Source organism: Drosophila guanche, unplaced genomic scaffold (genome assembly GCF_900245975.1).
Source record: "Drosophila guanche unplaced genomic scaffold, DGUA_6, whole genome shotgun sequence".
In the NCBI taxonomy this organism is placed as follows: Eukaryota; Metazoa; Arthropoda; class Insecta; order Diptera; family Drosophilidae; genus Drosophila; species Drosophila guanche.
In genome coordinates, this window is record NW_022995756.1 from 1,481,204 (window position 1) to 1,495,886 (window position 14,683).

Genomic DNA, 14,683 nt, shown 5'->3' on the forward strand with positions numbered 1-14,683 from the left:
AAAGAAGAAGCATTACTTGCTTGGGCACACCTTTCTTTCACACTGCTGAACCTCACTGCCAAATCTCTGCTCAAAACATACAAACATTAAAACTTGATTTTCATCCCAAAGAAAATCAATAAAAATGGCGCATTGCACTGAAGCTATGACGCCAACCCACGAAAACTAAGGGAGTACCAACTCCAGTCTCCATTCACCATTTCCCCCCATACCACCACTAACCTGCTCAATGTCAAAGTCCCACTCGGGAGAGGGCGAGCGTGCCGTTCGGCCACCGGGAGGTCCTGCCTGCGGTTCCTCGGGTATGACAGCAAAGCGCCCACACTGCAGGATGGGCGAAATGGCGCCATAATTAGCTGCAATGGAAGCAAGAAATTAGTACAGAGACAGAGGATTTCGATCCAACACTTACACGTGGGCATCAGACGGAAGCGTCCCAGCGTCGTCTCCGGCGGTCCCTGAGGGGTGGATGAGGTGATGCGGAAGCGTCCTCGGCGGGCGGCGGCCACATCCTCATAGTTTCCGCCCCCTGCCGCTCCTTCTCCAGCACTGCTGTGCATGCTTTATATTATATTTACAAAGTTAATTCAACACCACGCTGCAATATAGCAAATAGAGAGAGAGAGAGAGTGAAAATCAATATAGCGGTCAGCTTTTGCTCAGTGAATCGCATCTTTCACGGACTCATTGCACGCAACGGTTTCTTTCACCCCCAACTATGGCTATCCCGCTTGCTCTTGCAGGAGGATATCATAAATTAAAAGCTCACAAAAAAAATGCACTAAAACGACAGGGGACATTTCTCAAAAGTGTGCCATTTAAGTCATTTAACTGCAGAAAGAAAGAGAGAATGCGAGAGCAACCAAAGGAGAAAGAGATGAAAAGAGAGCGGTCAAACCGATGTCTTCCCGCCACGCGACAACGCGTCGTTAGTGTAATGTTTTCGCTTTGTTAATTAAAAATTCTGACGAATTTCGCTAGAAATTTATTAGTTTATTTTGTGGGACATAGAAATGTTGGACATTTCTATACATCAAAGTGAAACAGAACAGCTACATGATGGACATTTATGACGGCTACATGCGGTTACAGGGTGTTTTTTATGGCAATAATTCGAAATTTTCCATGGCGCAATTTCATGAAAGCAGCTACTAAATGCATTTGTACATTTTTATTATTGTATAAACAATTTCTCTGTCAAATTTCCCATTTCACGTCACTGATTTTGCATTTTGCATTTGCCGTCGTTAATTTCTCACCTATTTCTTGGCACTTTCCTAGAATTCTTTCATCTTATTTACGTAAAGAAGTCAATGAATAAACATATTTGTTTGTTTCAACCAATTTACGACTATTTACATACCTAAACAGATTCGTCTCTTTCTCTTTTGCTCCTCAAGTATCTCTGAAGTTTATTTTGTTATAATTTTGAACTTCAATTAATAATTAGTTACTTTTAATTCAGACATTTGCTCAATAATCAATTGCACTTGGCTGGAATAACATTTTGTAAACTTTATTTTCCGATATTTCTATTGACTCTCATGCGGCTGTCGTCTTTCTGCGGCACAGACCGCAAAACGTTTGCATAACACGCACAAGCGAACACGGGGAATAAAATGTACTATACTAATATCACTCCGATACATCATCTATCGTATTATTCAGCTATTGGCATTCTCTTTGGATGTTTCTCCCGGGAACTGTTCGACTTGATGATTTGATTTAGGGCAGAAACAAAACAAAAAATTCAATACAATTCAAATTTAAGAACACAACCCGCGGCAAGCACTTTCCGACCTGACTGGTGGAGCCGTGGAAATAATAAAAACAAAGAGCATGAGATCTGAAACAAAGCAGAGACTTTGACAGAGAGACACACCACACAGCGATAGAGAGCGAGAAAAGGCAGGCGGCTAAGGCTGCGAAATTTAGCGTTTTATTTTATGCAACTGCCAAAAATTAAATTGGCCAACAACAGCGACGACAACAGAGACCGAACGAGTCCGAAACCAAAACCGAAAAAGAAACGCGTTCAAACTGAATGCAGCACCAAAATAAACCAAAAGCAAGAAAGAGCAGGAAACAACAAGTCCAACAACAAGAGTCCAAAATGCATTCACTAATTGGCAAAGAGAGCGCAAGCCACTCAAGGCACACTCAATGGAAGGTGTGGGTGTGGCAGAGAGCAGCCTCTTTTTGACAGCCAAACTTGTTTAGCATCGACAGCACTGCCTTACCTAAATATTCACATACTCATACCTTAAGTGCAACCAAAGAAACAGAGAGAGTGAGATAATGCCAGAGAGAAACTGCAATGCCGCAGCAGAAAAAAACAAATGGTCGCATGTGTAATGAAGAGAGCTTGAGCCAAGAGATAGATAGATAGCAAGATAGAGAGAGAGAAGCAGTATGATTAATTCATAAAAGCAAAGCACAAAGGCAGAGCAGAGAGACGTCGTCTTCCACAGAACGAACCCAGGCATTGCGTATACGCAAAAACAACAGAATGTTCAGCCATCATCAGCTGTTTCCTTTTCAGACCGAAACACGTGAGTGCAAAGAGAGGGGGAGAGGGATGGAAAGAGATAGGACGGAAGAACTGTTCGGCTCGTTGCTATTTGGAGAGAAGAATTTTTCTGCAGATGCCGACACTGCTGATGAGGATGCAAATAAAACGAACATTTAATTTGAAAAGCGTGTGACTCATCCGCTTGTGCGGATTATTAGTGCAGAAGGAAGAAAAAAAACAGGCAGTCGCGTCCAGTGTCCATTACAAGCTCTGATGAAATCTATTCCGGGGGAAACAAATTATATTTTTCACTCAAGGTAGTGCGTGCTCGATTTATATCGATTAATAATCGATTCAGAAAGCGACTTAATGGAAGCTGATTTAAGTAGAAATATGTATATTCTTCTCAAAAATAAGTATTTCATCTTGACATCATTCATTTCACCTATGATTTCACTGAGCGATGAATAGATTTTTCTTTTGACAATTTTCCGACTATTATGTATCTTAGGCAAAAAATTCCATTTAGCATTATTGTCAACAGTTTAGAGGCAAACAATTTTCTCGCTGCGCTTGACGAAGAATCGGTCGCGATTTACGTGTAAGGAAAAGTAGTGCGGAAAATTGTTGCCCACCCACAAAGGAAATGTCTGCTATTCTCGTCGGCTTTTTGTTTTTCTTTTGGGCGCACATCCAAACATGTGACTTGGACCCCCCAAAACACCACCTCACAAAGGCAGTGGATGACATCATTGGCGGCGTGGTGGGGGGGCTGAGTGACGACGACCTGGTCGGGCAGACATTTGGGCCCGAAAAACAAACACACAAACGTGTGATATATGAAAACAAAAAAACAACAAAAAAACAGTTTATAAATAGAGAAAAAGCAGCTTGATTTTCTTTTACTTTTGGCCTTTATTGCTCACATAATTTGATTGTTGCTTTTATATTGGTCGAATGTCAAATCCCTTTATTGGCCTCGTTCTCGGGCGTCAGGTGAGAGCCGTGACGACAAAAACCCGGCGAAAGTTAAAGTGTGGGAAGGCAAAGGAAGGATCCGCAGGTACCACAGTATTTATATGTTTCGATTATCAGTTCTCTTCATATACGTAATGATTTGCAGATGCCAGACTCCAGACATGACATCGAAAGTTGTCTCCCATAGCTGTTTGCGTTTTTCTATCTGTGTATGTGTCTCTCACTCTCTCTTTATGCCGCATTATCAGCGTGAAAACTCATTTCTATAAAGCCCATCAGAACAGACATAAGTATATAGCCCTGCTGTCCGGGTATATTATTTATGCATGTGCTCTTTTGTTTTGTTTGGGATTCATGAGGTTATTGTTGCGATTCTCTACGTACTTGTGCGGGTGATAAGAGCGGTTTTTTCACTATCTGCCGCTGTGGATCCCGCTAGTATAAATCACTTTCCCACCTAAATTTCCGTTTATATGTATTTATGTACATACATTTGTACAAAGAACGTGCAAAATATTATTTGTGTATAATATTCAATCGAGGAAAGGCATTTCGCCGGCTTCTGTTTGGACAGTGTGGAAGACAAAAAAAGAGAAGCGAGAAGTTTATGTCACAAGAATATCAACAACAACCAACCGGCAAAATACTAACGGTACAACCACCCACCATTCCGAGAGAGACCAGCCCGAGAGCGAGAGAGATTGTTCACGTTGGGGGTGGGGTGTATGTACATATGTATGTATTTTGTGCCATATCCTCTCACCCTCGTCTTGACAACATGTGAGACCCAAAATCTAAATTTTGCAATGCCCTGAATCCGGTTTGCTGTGCAGATTACTTGCCATTACCACACATACTTACATATATTTCTATGGCTATAACAATTACTTTGATGGTTTGTGTCGCCCCACTCACTTTCGATTGAATTTAGTTGCTAAAATTAAGTAAAAGTTCAGAGAGACACTTACACACTTACAAACGGACGTCACTAGGGGCACGGTGGTGGCCAATACACATAGGCAAACAGCTGGCAGACCCAACAGAAACAACAATACCAGAATAAGAACAGAACTCACCCAATAGGATAATATTGGGATTTATGTAAATCAGCACGGAATCTGAACTTAAATCCTTTAATACACTGTTAGGTTTTTAGTTTCAGATCATTTAACACGCACAAACGGCATTTTGATTGTTTTCTCTTACGAAACGACCCGACACTTTATTGCAATTTCACGCGATTTCACGCCGTATCCTTTATTCTTTAACGCTGTCAGCACTGCACTTTTCCACTCTCAACGGCGTTCACGTTAGTTTCGCAACATTGATTATGACAAGCATCAGGATCAATTAGTTTAAACATTTCCAAAATAGTCAATAAAACAATAAATTAACGGACTCGAAGTTTCGACAGTGTGACCGCGGACTTATCGATTAATATACCGCATAATCCTCAAAAATATACCAAAATATACCCCACTTTTGGAAATATACTAGCGAATGCAAAACAAAAATGTTGCTCTCTCCGGGCCCAATAATGCTACTTACATTTCATAGTAGCTTTCTGGCCCATACAAAAAAATGTGTCCAGCAACGATAAATGGAATGGATTGCTATTGTTTTAGGTGTCCTAACTAAACCGAGGAACATGATTTAAGAAGTACCGTACTTCTAGGTATATTTGAAAATGAGAAGATATATTTCTGTATATTTTTGTGCGGTATTTTTATTCGCGCCCACCGGTCTTCATGGTTCATGTTCATGACTACATTAATTTATTGTTTGTTCTTTTCTAGTTAATGAGGGTCCAATATTTTAGTAGATTGCAAATCAAGAATTGGACTGTGTTCGCAATAGAGCTGGCTATAAATAAATGTACCCTTTGTACGATTTGCAGTTTCGGGAAGGGTCTAAAGTCAGACGCAGCGATTTGTCTTCTATATACACTAAGCTACATAGTCGCCTAATAAATTCTATGAAATCAGTTTCTTTTTCTCCTCGGAGAGCCTGCCACCATCGCTGGGTGGCTTCTTGGACGACAGCGCTGCTGCCGGCGACTGCTTCTTCCCATACAGCATATCCACGAATAGAGCCGCAAAAACCAGGACGGCGCCCAGCCACTGGCGGGCAATCAGAATGTTGCCGAAGAGCAGCACGGAGCACAGGACGGTGAAGAATTTGCGAGTCGTGGTGACCACGGAGCAGGCCAAGGGACCGAAATTGGCCACCGTCAGGAAGATGAAGAACTGGCCCAGGGCCCCGCACAGCGAAAGCAGCGAAAGGTGGGTCCAGACCTCGGGATGACGCAGAGCAAAGTGCAGAGACTCCTTGACCTCACCTAGAGAACAGTGATTTCTCAAATCGCTATTTTGGGCAGCTTTTGGAGACGCTCACCTGTCAGAAGCATTGCGAAACCGAGCATCAGGGTGCTCCAGAAGTTCATGGACATCATCATCTGCTGGCCAGAGGGCGAGCTGGCCGCTCGAATGCGCTCCTGCACGGCGCCCGTCAGTCCATCCATGGACAAGCTGAGGAAGAGCAGAACCTCGCCGAGTATGGTTGTCTCAGCGGGCAAATTGGCGACCTTTCCCTCTTTGTACATGAACAGAATTACTCCCAGTACGATGGTCAGCACGCAGGCGTAGCGCGTCCAGCTGTACGATTTGCGCCCGATGAGCACTCCCAGAATCATGACAGGTATCGGCTTGGCCGACTTGCCAACGACAGCCGTGGGATAGGGCACCCAGCGCATTGCCATTGTGGTAGAGACCATGGCCAGCAGATAGGTGAGCGAGCAAGCCGCATATGAGCCGGTGTGGGTGGTGTCCTCTTTTTGCGGCTTCACCGCTAGCAGCACTGCAAAAAGTTGGTCAGAAGGCATGGCCTAGAGCACAAACAGAACTCACCTTTGGCAAAAATATAATTGCAAACGCACTGCACCCAGACCAGGGCCAGGGCAAAGGTGAACTGTTCGCCCACAGATCCATCTGTCTGCACTTGTTCGCCGTATCGCCCCCTCGTCAATTTTTCCTGCACAATTCCATATAAAAAGTAGCAGACAAAGATGCCCAAGGCGTAGATCAGGAAACGGCTGCGCTCGGGTACGTTCATTGCGGCAGCAGTATAATTTTGAAGTTGAATCCTTAAATGATTGTTTATCTCTGTGATGACCTGGCCTGCACAGTTGGCATTATTGTTCAGGAGCGGCTGGGATACGTGATTTTTTTGTTGATTGCGATTCTCATACGTGGTAAACATTCACACGACCCTCAAAAATATACCGAAATATACATTTTCAGTTTGGCATTATTGATCAAGAACTGAGCGGCACGACCATCAAAAATATACCGAAATATACCTTGACATTTTCAAAATATTACGCGCATTTACAACGCATTGTTTAATACTGGTGAGGCGCGTATTCGTTTTTGCCGCGGAAAGAAAAAATGAACTTATTTCGCGAAATCGCGATAGAGGGAATAGCACAAAATTCTAGGAGAGACAGAACCTCGCGGGAAAGGGTACCCACCGGCAGAGTCAAACTCTGGTTTAGAGCAGCTAAACAGCTGGAGCAACTGGCCAAGGAAATCAAGTTCCTGTGTTGTAGTGAAACCGTTCTTTCAGTTACAGTTCCAGACGCTGGAAACTTGTCACGGGCTAAGGTCAAGGCTAGGTATCCGACACTCTTTGGTAGATCGTCACCCATCCTTGGGGACCCAGGGGAGTTGCCCCGACCCACTTGGCAGAATGGCACCCTCTCCGAACTCCAGAACAACAACACAGAGGCAGCTAGGGAAATTCAATCGGTTGCTTCGTTCGCCGAGGTGACCAAAGCCAAAAGAGTGGCAACCCGCAATTTGGAGTGGGCTAAGGCAGCTGCCAACATGGCAGAATGGAACGCGATCAACGCAGATAGCCCTCAATTGAGTGAGAAGTTTGTGAGAACATCGTCCGTGGTTTCATCTATGGTCCAGGAAAAGCTTAACGCACTGGGAGAGATGCTTACCCCGTTTCTAGTGGAACCAGGCAATATGTCAAAGGGGGAATGGGTGCAGAAGTTTTTCCAACAGATCTGGGAGTATGTTAACAGCTCCAAGGCTGAACTCGACCATTTGTAAATTGTCCAGGGGATGGAAGTGGGATATTAAAAACAACAAACAATGAAGATTCTTCAACTAAACACTCAAAGTCTGACTTACAACAACAACAAACAGCTCCTCAATATGTTTCTAATGAACATCGAAAAAGACATTGCAATCCTCTCGGAGATTTGGGATTATAACTTAATCGGCAAGCCCAGAGAGGACGGCTACGGCGGAGTAGGAATCTATATTAGTAGGAAAATTAGATTTAGCATTCTGGAAATAGACAGTGATCTAGAGATCTTAGGTATTAAGACCTTGAACCTCAAAAACAACCTCAACATTCCTAGCGCATACGCTGTGCCTTCAATGACACTTTCCCAATTCTAATCAGGTATTAAAAAGGTGTTCGAGCTTGCGGAGTATCTAGACTACCCTTCAGTCGAGGGAGGAGATTTCAACGCAAAGTCTTCCATCTGGGGAAACTCCTTCAGTGACCGCATGGGCCGCAGCATCGAGAATGCTACCCGTGAGGCGGGTTTTATCTGTTTTAACGACGGCTCTCCTAATTTATCCAGGAACCCCTCCCAGTTCTCAGTTCGCGACTCAGTTCTTGACCTCCCTTTTTCCAATCCAATCCAGCAACCTCTTCCCAATTGTCATTACAGTCGAAGGTTAAGATGCCTCTATTCAAGAAAAGAAAGTGCTGCACAATAGAATAAATCGTATTCTAGGAGCAAGCAGCTTTACTAATCTGCAAGAGCTCAACGATAAGCTCAAATCCCTGACCAGTAAGAACACAGTTACAATTCCCAGTAACAACAAGTATATTGCCAAAAAATGGTGGAACGAGGGTCAAAGTTCATAGAAGAGGTTTCCTCTTCGCCCTCCTTGTGGAGCAGAGTAAAGAACCTAAAGAAATACGGACAGGTCAAACACGTAGGAAACACATGGACAGACAAAACCGACAAGGGCTTTCTAAGAATGGTCAAAGACCTCTGATTGGACCAGGTGACCCACCCAGAACGTTTGGACATGGGTGAATTTCTGTCCTTCCTCAAATCCAGGAACCCAAATTCGGCGAGAGGTCCAGATGGCATCTCGTTCAGGATGCTGCAGCAACTTCCTGTGGAGAAAAAACAGCATTTTTATACCCGGTACTCGAAGAGTAATTAGGGTATATTTTATTTTTGTGAATAACGGTTGTTTGTAACGCACAGAAGGAAACGTTTCCGACCAGATAAAGACTATCTATTCTTGATCAGCATCAATAGCCGAGTCTATAGGGACATTTCTGTCTGTCCGTGTACCGGGTATAAATGTTGTGACGCGTAAGAAGCGTCTCACACGTCCCTTCTCTGTGAACACACAATATTTTAAATTCAACAAAATATTTTCTGTTTGAATTTTTCATTAAAAAGCGTAACTTTAGTTTTTAGGTTAAAGTTCATAGTAGATTTTGTAAAAACAAAAAGAAAAAAACAAAACAAATAAAAATTAAAAAACACTACACACCATCCCATACATATGTAACATGTGTGGTGTACAAATAGCAGTAAATTGCAGGAGCGAAGTATACAGCATATACCAACACTGTTAACACTGGTGAGTGTTTCGCAAGCGCTATTAATAAATATTTTAATGTAATTTTGTTCAATTTCTATTTTAGGATAGAACAGCTTTGTTGATTGTTATGTGCAGTTACTCTTCAGGCTATACATGGGCATTTTGAATATAAAGATGATTATAATCAGCACGATTATCAGCACGACAATGGTAACAGCGTTGTCGTAGAGGAATTGGTAGCCAACTGCAAATTTTGATCGTTGATTGTTTGAGTTGCTCATAAGGTTGCTCATAAGGTCTGCCTTGGTGGCCGACATTGCCATTGCCTCTTATGTTTCAGTCAAGGGCTTGTCTAATTGATCAAAATGATGACGTTTGGTGACGTCCATTAAGACATTTTTGGCGCTGGCTATCACCTGGAAGGCATCAGTGGCACCGGGGTGTTTGTTTTTGTCGGGATGCACCACCCGGGACAATTGTCTGTAGGCCGAACTTATCTGATCGTTCGTGGCTGTTTGTGGCACATTCAAAACGGCATAGTAATTGTTGCGGACCGCATTGACACGACGCATAGCTTCCACCTGCTCGTCCATTTTGCTTTAGTTCAATGAATAAATCAATTTTTTGAGTAAGTTGATTTATTTTACAAGGGCTAACGCGAATGACTGCCTCGAATACTGGTTAAATAAACTGTAAAAAGGATACGATTGAAATTTGATTGAAGCTAAAGTCAACGCAAAGTGATTGAGAATTTCATGGAAGAAAGTTGTGTGCCACACATCCTTACGGTGAGAAGTACTGGCAATGCTCTCTGCTATACATAATTCAGGTATAACCCATCGATATATATACATATATCAGGGAGTATTACCCTTCAAAATATCAGTCACGTGTAGCAAGAAATCAGCGCTGATGGTGCGATGCCGTTGAAAGCTCTCAGGTGGGGTAGGGTCGTGGTAGGTCCCGCTAGTCTCGCTGGTACTGTATGGAGAATCTAGTATCCTGTATGGTTAGTACCAGGGGTTAACGGGTTTCATTTTTTAAACAAACACAAAACAGCGTACCCAGAATGCACTTTCTCCACTTTGGTCACACTGGGAACAGAGCGAAATACATATGTGGCACATTCTGTCGCAAGACAATTTTTGACATCTGCGACCAGTATTGCCCAAATTGAAAATGAACTAACATTTGAACATTTTAAGGTAACATAATCTTATTTTGAAAATAACTTCAGAAATAATTTAACCCCACAAAGCCAGCACAATTGTTTCTGAAAATGAATATGAATATGTACATACATACATAGTAAGATAGTTTTGTTAATGGGAACTATTAGGAGCAGCCCGGCGAATCAATTTCATTTAATATATGTACAGATAATATATGTATATATAATATATATATATAAAATATAATATTCAATATGTAGATTTCTTATATTCATTTGGCCGCTTCCAAAAAACCGCCAAAAGTGTCAGCACTGTCAGCTGAAGCTGATCAGCTGTGGGTCGCCGCTATGGGTCACACTGTCAAATTCCAAACAACACAACAACTCAAAAACCGACACATCACACATCATACGTTTTGTTTGTGCCACACACGCCAAAAACGCCAACTCCGAATCGAGTCGCGTCGAGCTCCACATAAATGCAACAAAGCCCAGCCTTCGCGTATAGGGAGCTGGAGACCTCGCCGCGCGCCATGTACATGCGCGACTGGCGCTCTGCTCTGCGAACACCCACGTATCGTATCGGAAATCGAACAGTCCGATTCAATTATCACTTTGCCCTGCTGGTAGTCTGCGTTGTGGCTCTGGTGCTTCTCTTCTACTTCGCCCGCCAGGGCTCCCGCTCCTCCTCCGATGGCTACTGGCTCCGCAAGAGCATCGTCGAGGCCAAGAGCCTGGATGGCAGAGCCGTCATGGAGGCGTACAACTTCACCTACCCACTGACGCCCCCCTTGGGGTTGCGTGGCGGAGTCATCAACTACCGGATCGCCATGATAGCAGATCTAGATAAGAGCTCGAAGATAGCTAAGGCCGACGGCAGCAGTACGTGGCGGAGCTACCTCAAGAAGGGCTACCTCACGTTCACCGTGTCGAAGCCGGAGATCCAAATAAGCTGGGACGACGAGGCTCCCACGGCGCTGGAGTCGGCCTTTTCGCTGAAGGGACGTGGCATGGAGTTGTCGGAGCTGGTGACCTTCAACGGGCGCCTGCTCAGCTTCGACGATCGCACGGGGCTCGTCTACGAGATAGTCGGCGATAAGCCCATTCCCTGGGTGATACTGCTCGACGGGGATGGACACAGCGCCAAGGGATTCAAGTCGGAGTGGGCGACGGTCAAGCAGCAGACGTTGTACGTCGGCTCCATGGGCAAGGAGTGGACCACGGGCATGGGCGACTTCGAGAACAACAATCCCATGTATGTGAAAGCCATATCGGCCAGTGGGGCAGTGCGCTCCCTCAATTGGGTGGACAACTACAAGCAGCTGCGTCAGCAGTCGCTGCAAATCTCCTGGCCCGGCTACATGATACACGAGAGTGGCGCGTGGTCGGACCAAAAGCAGCGTTGGTTCTTCCTGCCGCGTCGCTGCTCCAAGGAGAAGTAAGCAAATCCATGAAGAATCCATAGAGATCCATAATCGGATCGTTTCCCTCCCCCTTTGCAGATACAACGAAACGAAGGACGAGCACATGGGCTGCAATGTCCTGGTGTCGGCCGATGAAAACTTCAACAGCATTCAGACGATTCGGCTCGATCCAGAGAACACCGCGCCCACGCACGGCTTCTCCAGCTTCAAGTTCCTGCCGGGCACCGACGACAGCATCATCATCGCCATCAAGTCCGAGGAGCTCAATGGCAAGACCTCAACCTTCATCACGGCGTTTGACGTGGCGTCGGGCAAGACCCTCTTGCCGGAGGCGCGCATCGAAACAGACTATAAGTACGAGGGATTCGAGTTCATTTAGCTTCTGCTGCCAGCTGCCATCTCCCAGTCTAAGAAGGTGCTCCAGTTGTAATTGTATATATTGTGTTCCACGTATTAGTTTCTCGTCTCATACCATAAGCTTTATATTTATAGTCCAAGATTTAGGTTAATCCAGAGATGCTCATCTTTCGCCTCTTGTACCATAGCGCAAATCAAATTGTGGTTTATTTTTAACCAAAAAAAAAAACAACGTACAAAGCCCGCGGCAGGCAAACCAAAACGAAATCTATTGTGCGTTCCTGGGCATCGTCTTCAGTCCCGCCACGAGCAAGTCTGCATTGTCCACGCGTCCCTCGCTGGCTCTCACCTCCAGGCGATCGGCATTGTGATTGACGTTCCACAGGTCGGGAAGAAACTGCGGCTTCATGGTGTGCAGGAAATGCTCTCGCCACATCCGCTCCAACTCGATGAGGCCCCCAAATTCATGGCGATACATCTGCACCACCTTCTCACCATGCTGGCAGTAGTCTTCGTTCTCCATGCGATATTCCACCTCCGCCGCCTCCCTCAGCAACTGTTCCGTGACCTCGGTGTGATCCTTGTAAAAGTCCAGCAGGGTACGCCGCATCTCCTCCAACTTCTGCGCGGGTATGCGGTGGCCATTGAAGAGCAAAGCCTTGGCAGCGGACTTGACTCGCCTTCAAGTCAGAGGAGAACAAAGATAGATTACTAGAGGATTGGCAAGGGGCAAGGAACTCACTTTAGCTCTGGATCAATGTGATATTTGACGTTGCCTTCGCTGTGCTTGAACGGGGCATCGCACTTGGCGGCCAGCTTGCAGTGGACGCGCAGATCCGAAATGTTGCTCAGTTGGTGGCAGGGCGGGCATAGCAGCAACACATCGTGGGAGGTGTGCGTCTTCATGCATATCGGGAAGTGCTTGCGGTACTGATGCGGCACCACATTCTTGCGGATGAACGCCTCACGATTGCCGCACACCACGCACTGGTTCTCCTTGGGCGTCTGGTAGTAGCGTCCCACTTCCCCCACGGCCCGTCCCGCGGGCTCAAAGTTCAGCCGAACTGTAAACGGATCCTCGCTGACTTTGGTGCCCAGATTCTGAGCCAGGTACCAGGAGGCTTTGCGGCGATCCATGGTGCAGAGAAGCTCCCCGTCGGGGGCCTGGAGCAGGCAGTTGTCATAAAAGACTCTCGACTGGGTGCCCAGATGGCGACATTGCGGACTTTTTGGCGTCAATTTTGTCTGCTTCTGGGAACCAGAACTGGGCGCATGCCTCCCATCCTTAGACAGATTGATGTTGAAGCCCCTGGCAAAGTCCACGTCCAGGAAGGGCTCGATTTTGGGTCGAAGGGTGTGCTCGTTCAATGGGCGCCAGTCCCAGAAGTTCCGTGGCTCCAGGTCCCTGGAGAGCTTCTGGAAAATGGCCACGGCAGCCAGGGCATCGTTGGCCGCGTACTTGATTTGGGTGGGCTCCAGCTGCTTGGCCTCCCAGTTGGAGCATGCCAGCCGCCAGTTCTTGTCCAGCACGAAGTCTGCGTGTGTCTTGGCCAGTTTCCCCAGGCCCTCGGGCTTGTGACCGGCCATCACGGCCAGAAATCGCAGATCCAACGTGCTCGCCACTCCCACTCCGTAGTCGTGGGCCAGCTTCTTGGCATCATCCTGCGGAGCTACTCCCACTTTGATGATGGCCTCGTCCTCGAGCAGTTCGCGCAGGTCCTTGGGTATCTGCTTCATGTGGCACAGTCGGAAGAGAGCACAAAGCCCTTTGTGAGAGCTCAACTGGAGAAGGGCGACAGGTCGCCTGCTGCCACCCACCGTGATCCACTCGCAATCGAAGCCGACCACCTTGAAGCTCTGACAATGACTGCGGGGACGGACAGGTACAGATTAGCTTAGATTCCGTGTGGAATTTCGCAGGATATGTATCTCACGTTCGTAGCTCGTTAAGGACGACTTGCGTGGCTGGGTCCGAGTTGGAATTGATGACTTCGACGCAACTATTGCGCAGCGGACTTGATCGGCTGTGCCGCCGCAGCCTGGACAGCAGCGAGTGCCTGTGACGCACCAGGACGTAGACCAAACCTACTCCTGCAGCAAAAATGGCCAATTTTTTTGTTTTTTCTACGCTCATATTTTTTGTTTTTTTTTTTGTTTTAATGCAACTTGTTACAGTTTTACTCAAATTTTGTGGATGAACTCGATTAATTTTTGGTACGAGCTAATTTGTTCTTTTGATAATTGATAGTGTTTATTATTGATAAATGGGTAGTTTAGTCTTGTTGTGTTGTTATGTTAAATGTTATATGCGATGCGTTATCGATGGTATCGCAAGTATCACAAATGTTACTTGCAAGTGTGTGCCTATCAAAGCAGTCTGCTGCCACTCCATGTGGCGAAGATGGGTGACAATCGACCATACCACACGATAGTTACGAAATATCGATAGCAGGCTGACAATATTAGGGGTAGGAGCGTGGTGACGGTTAAAAATTTAAAATTTTGATTTCGAATCATTAATGAACCAGCAACTCGGTCTATTGATCCTTTTAGCGTCAATAGCTTATTTCTATTTACGAACCATGGTTTTGTT

The 14,683-nt window shown here is 45.5% G+C and overlaps 4 protein-coding genes across 4 annotated transcripts in view; 1 reads left to right on the forward strand and 3 right to left on the reverse strand.

Moving 5' to 3' along the window:
• LOC117590124 (5'-AMP-activated protein kinase subunit gamma-1) overlaps window positions 1-579 on the reverse strand; it is a 63,169-nt gene extending 62,590 nt beyond the window's left edge. Inside the window, exons 1-2 of the mRNA XM_034282489.1 lie at window positions 413-579; window positions 223-356 (exon numbers count right to left, since the gene is read on the reverse strand). Coding sequence (XP_034138380.1) covers window positions 223-356; window positions 413-560 — 282 coding nt within the window. The 5' untranslated portion in view covers window positions 561-579. The remainder of the gene's footprint in view (window positions 1-222; window positions 357-412) is intronic.
• A 4,689-nt stretch (window positions 580-5,268) lies between these two features.
• LOC117590131 (solute carrier family 35 member B1 homolog) lies at window positions 5,269-6,697 on the reverse strand. The gene is made up of 3 exons (XM_034282504.1): window positions 6,397-6,697; window positions 5,885-6,346; window positions 5,269-5,828 (listed from the first exon to the last, which is right to left on the reverse strand). The coding sequence occupies exons 1-3, from the start codon at window positions 6,599-6,601 to the stop codon at window positions 5,464-5,466; spliced, it is 1,032 nt and encodes a 343-aa protein (XP_034138395.1). The 5' UTR covers window positions 6,602-6,697; the 3' UTR covers window positions 5,269-5,463.
• A 3,988-nt stretch (window positions 6,698-10,685) lies between these two features.
• LOC117590130 (soluble calcium-activated nucleotidase 1) lies at window positions 10,686-12,284 on the forward strand. The gene is made up of 2 exons (XM_034282503.1): window positions 10,686-11,747; window positions 11,812-12,284. The coding sequence occupies exons 1-2, from the start codon at window positions 10,789-10,791 to the stop codon at window positions 12,110-12,112; spliced, it is 1,260 nt and encodes a 419-aa protein (XP_034138394.1). The 5' UTR covers window positions 10,686-10,788; the 3' UTR covers window positions 12,113-12,284.
• LOC117590126 (exonuclease 3'-5' domain-containing protein 2) lies at window positions 12,271-14,368 on the reverse strand. Its single transcript, XM_034282498.1, has 3 exons — window positions 14,025-14,368; window positions 12,833-13,957; window positions 12,271-12,770 (listed from the first exon to the last, which is right to left on the reverse strand). Exons 1-3 carry the CDS (start codon window positions 14,222-14,224, stop codon window positions 12,359-12,361), a joined length of 1,737 nt encoding a protein of 578 aa, XP_034138389.1. The 5' UTR covers window positions 14,225-14,368; the 3' UTR covers window positions 12,271-12,358.
• Between the last annotated feature and the right edge of the window lie 315 nt (window positions 14,369-14,683).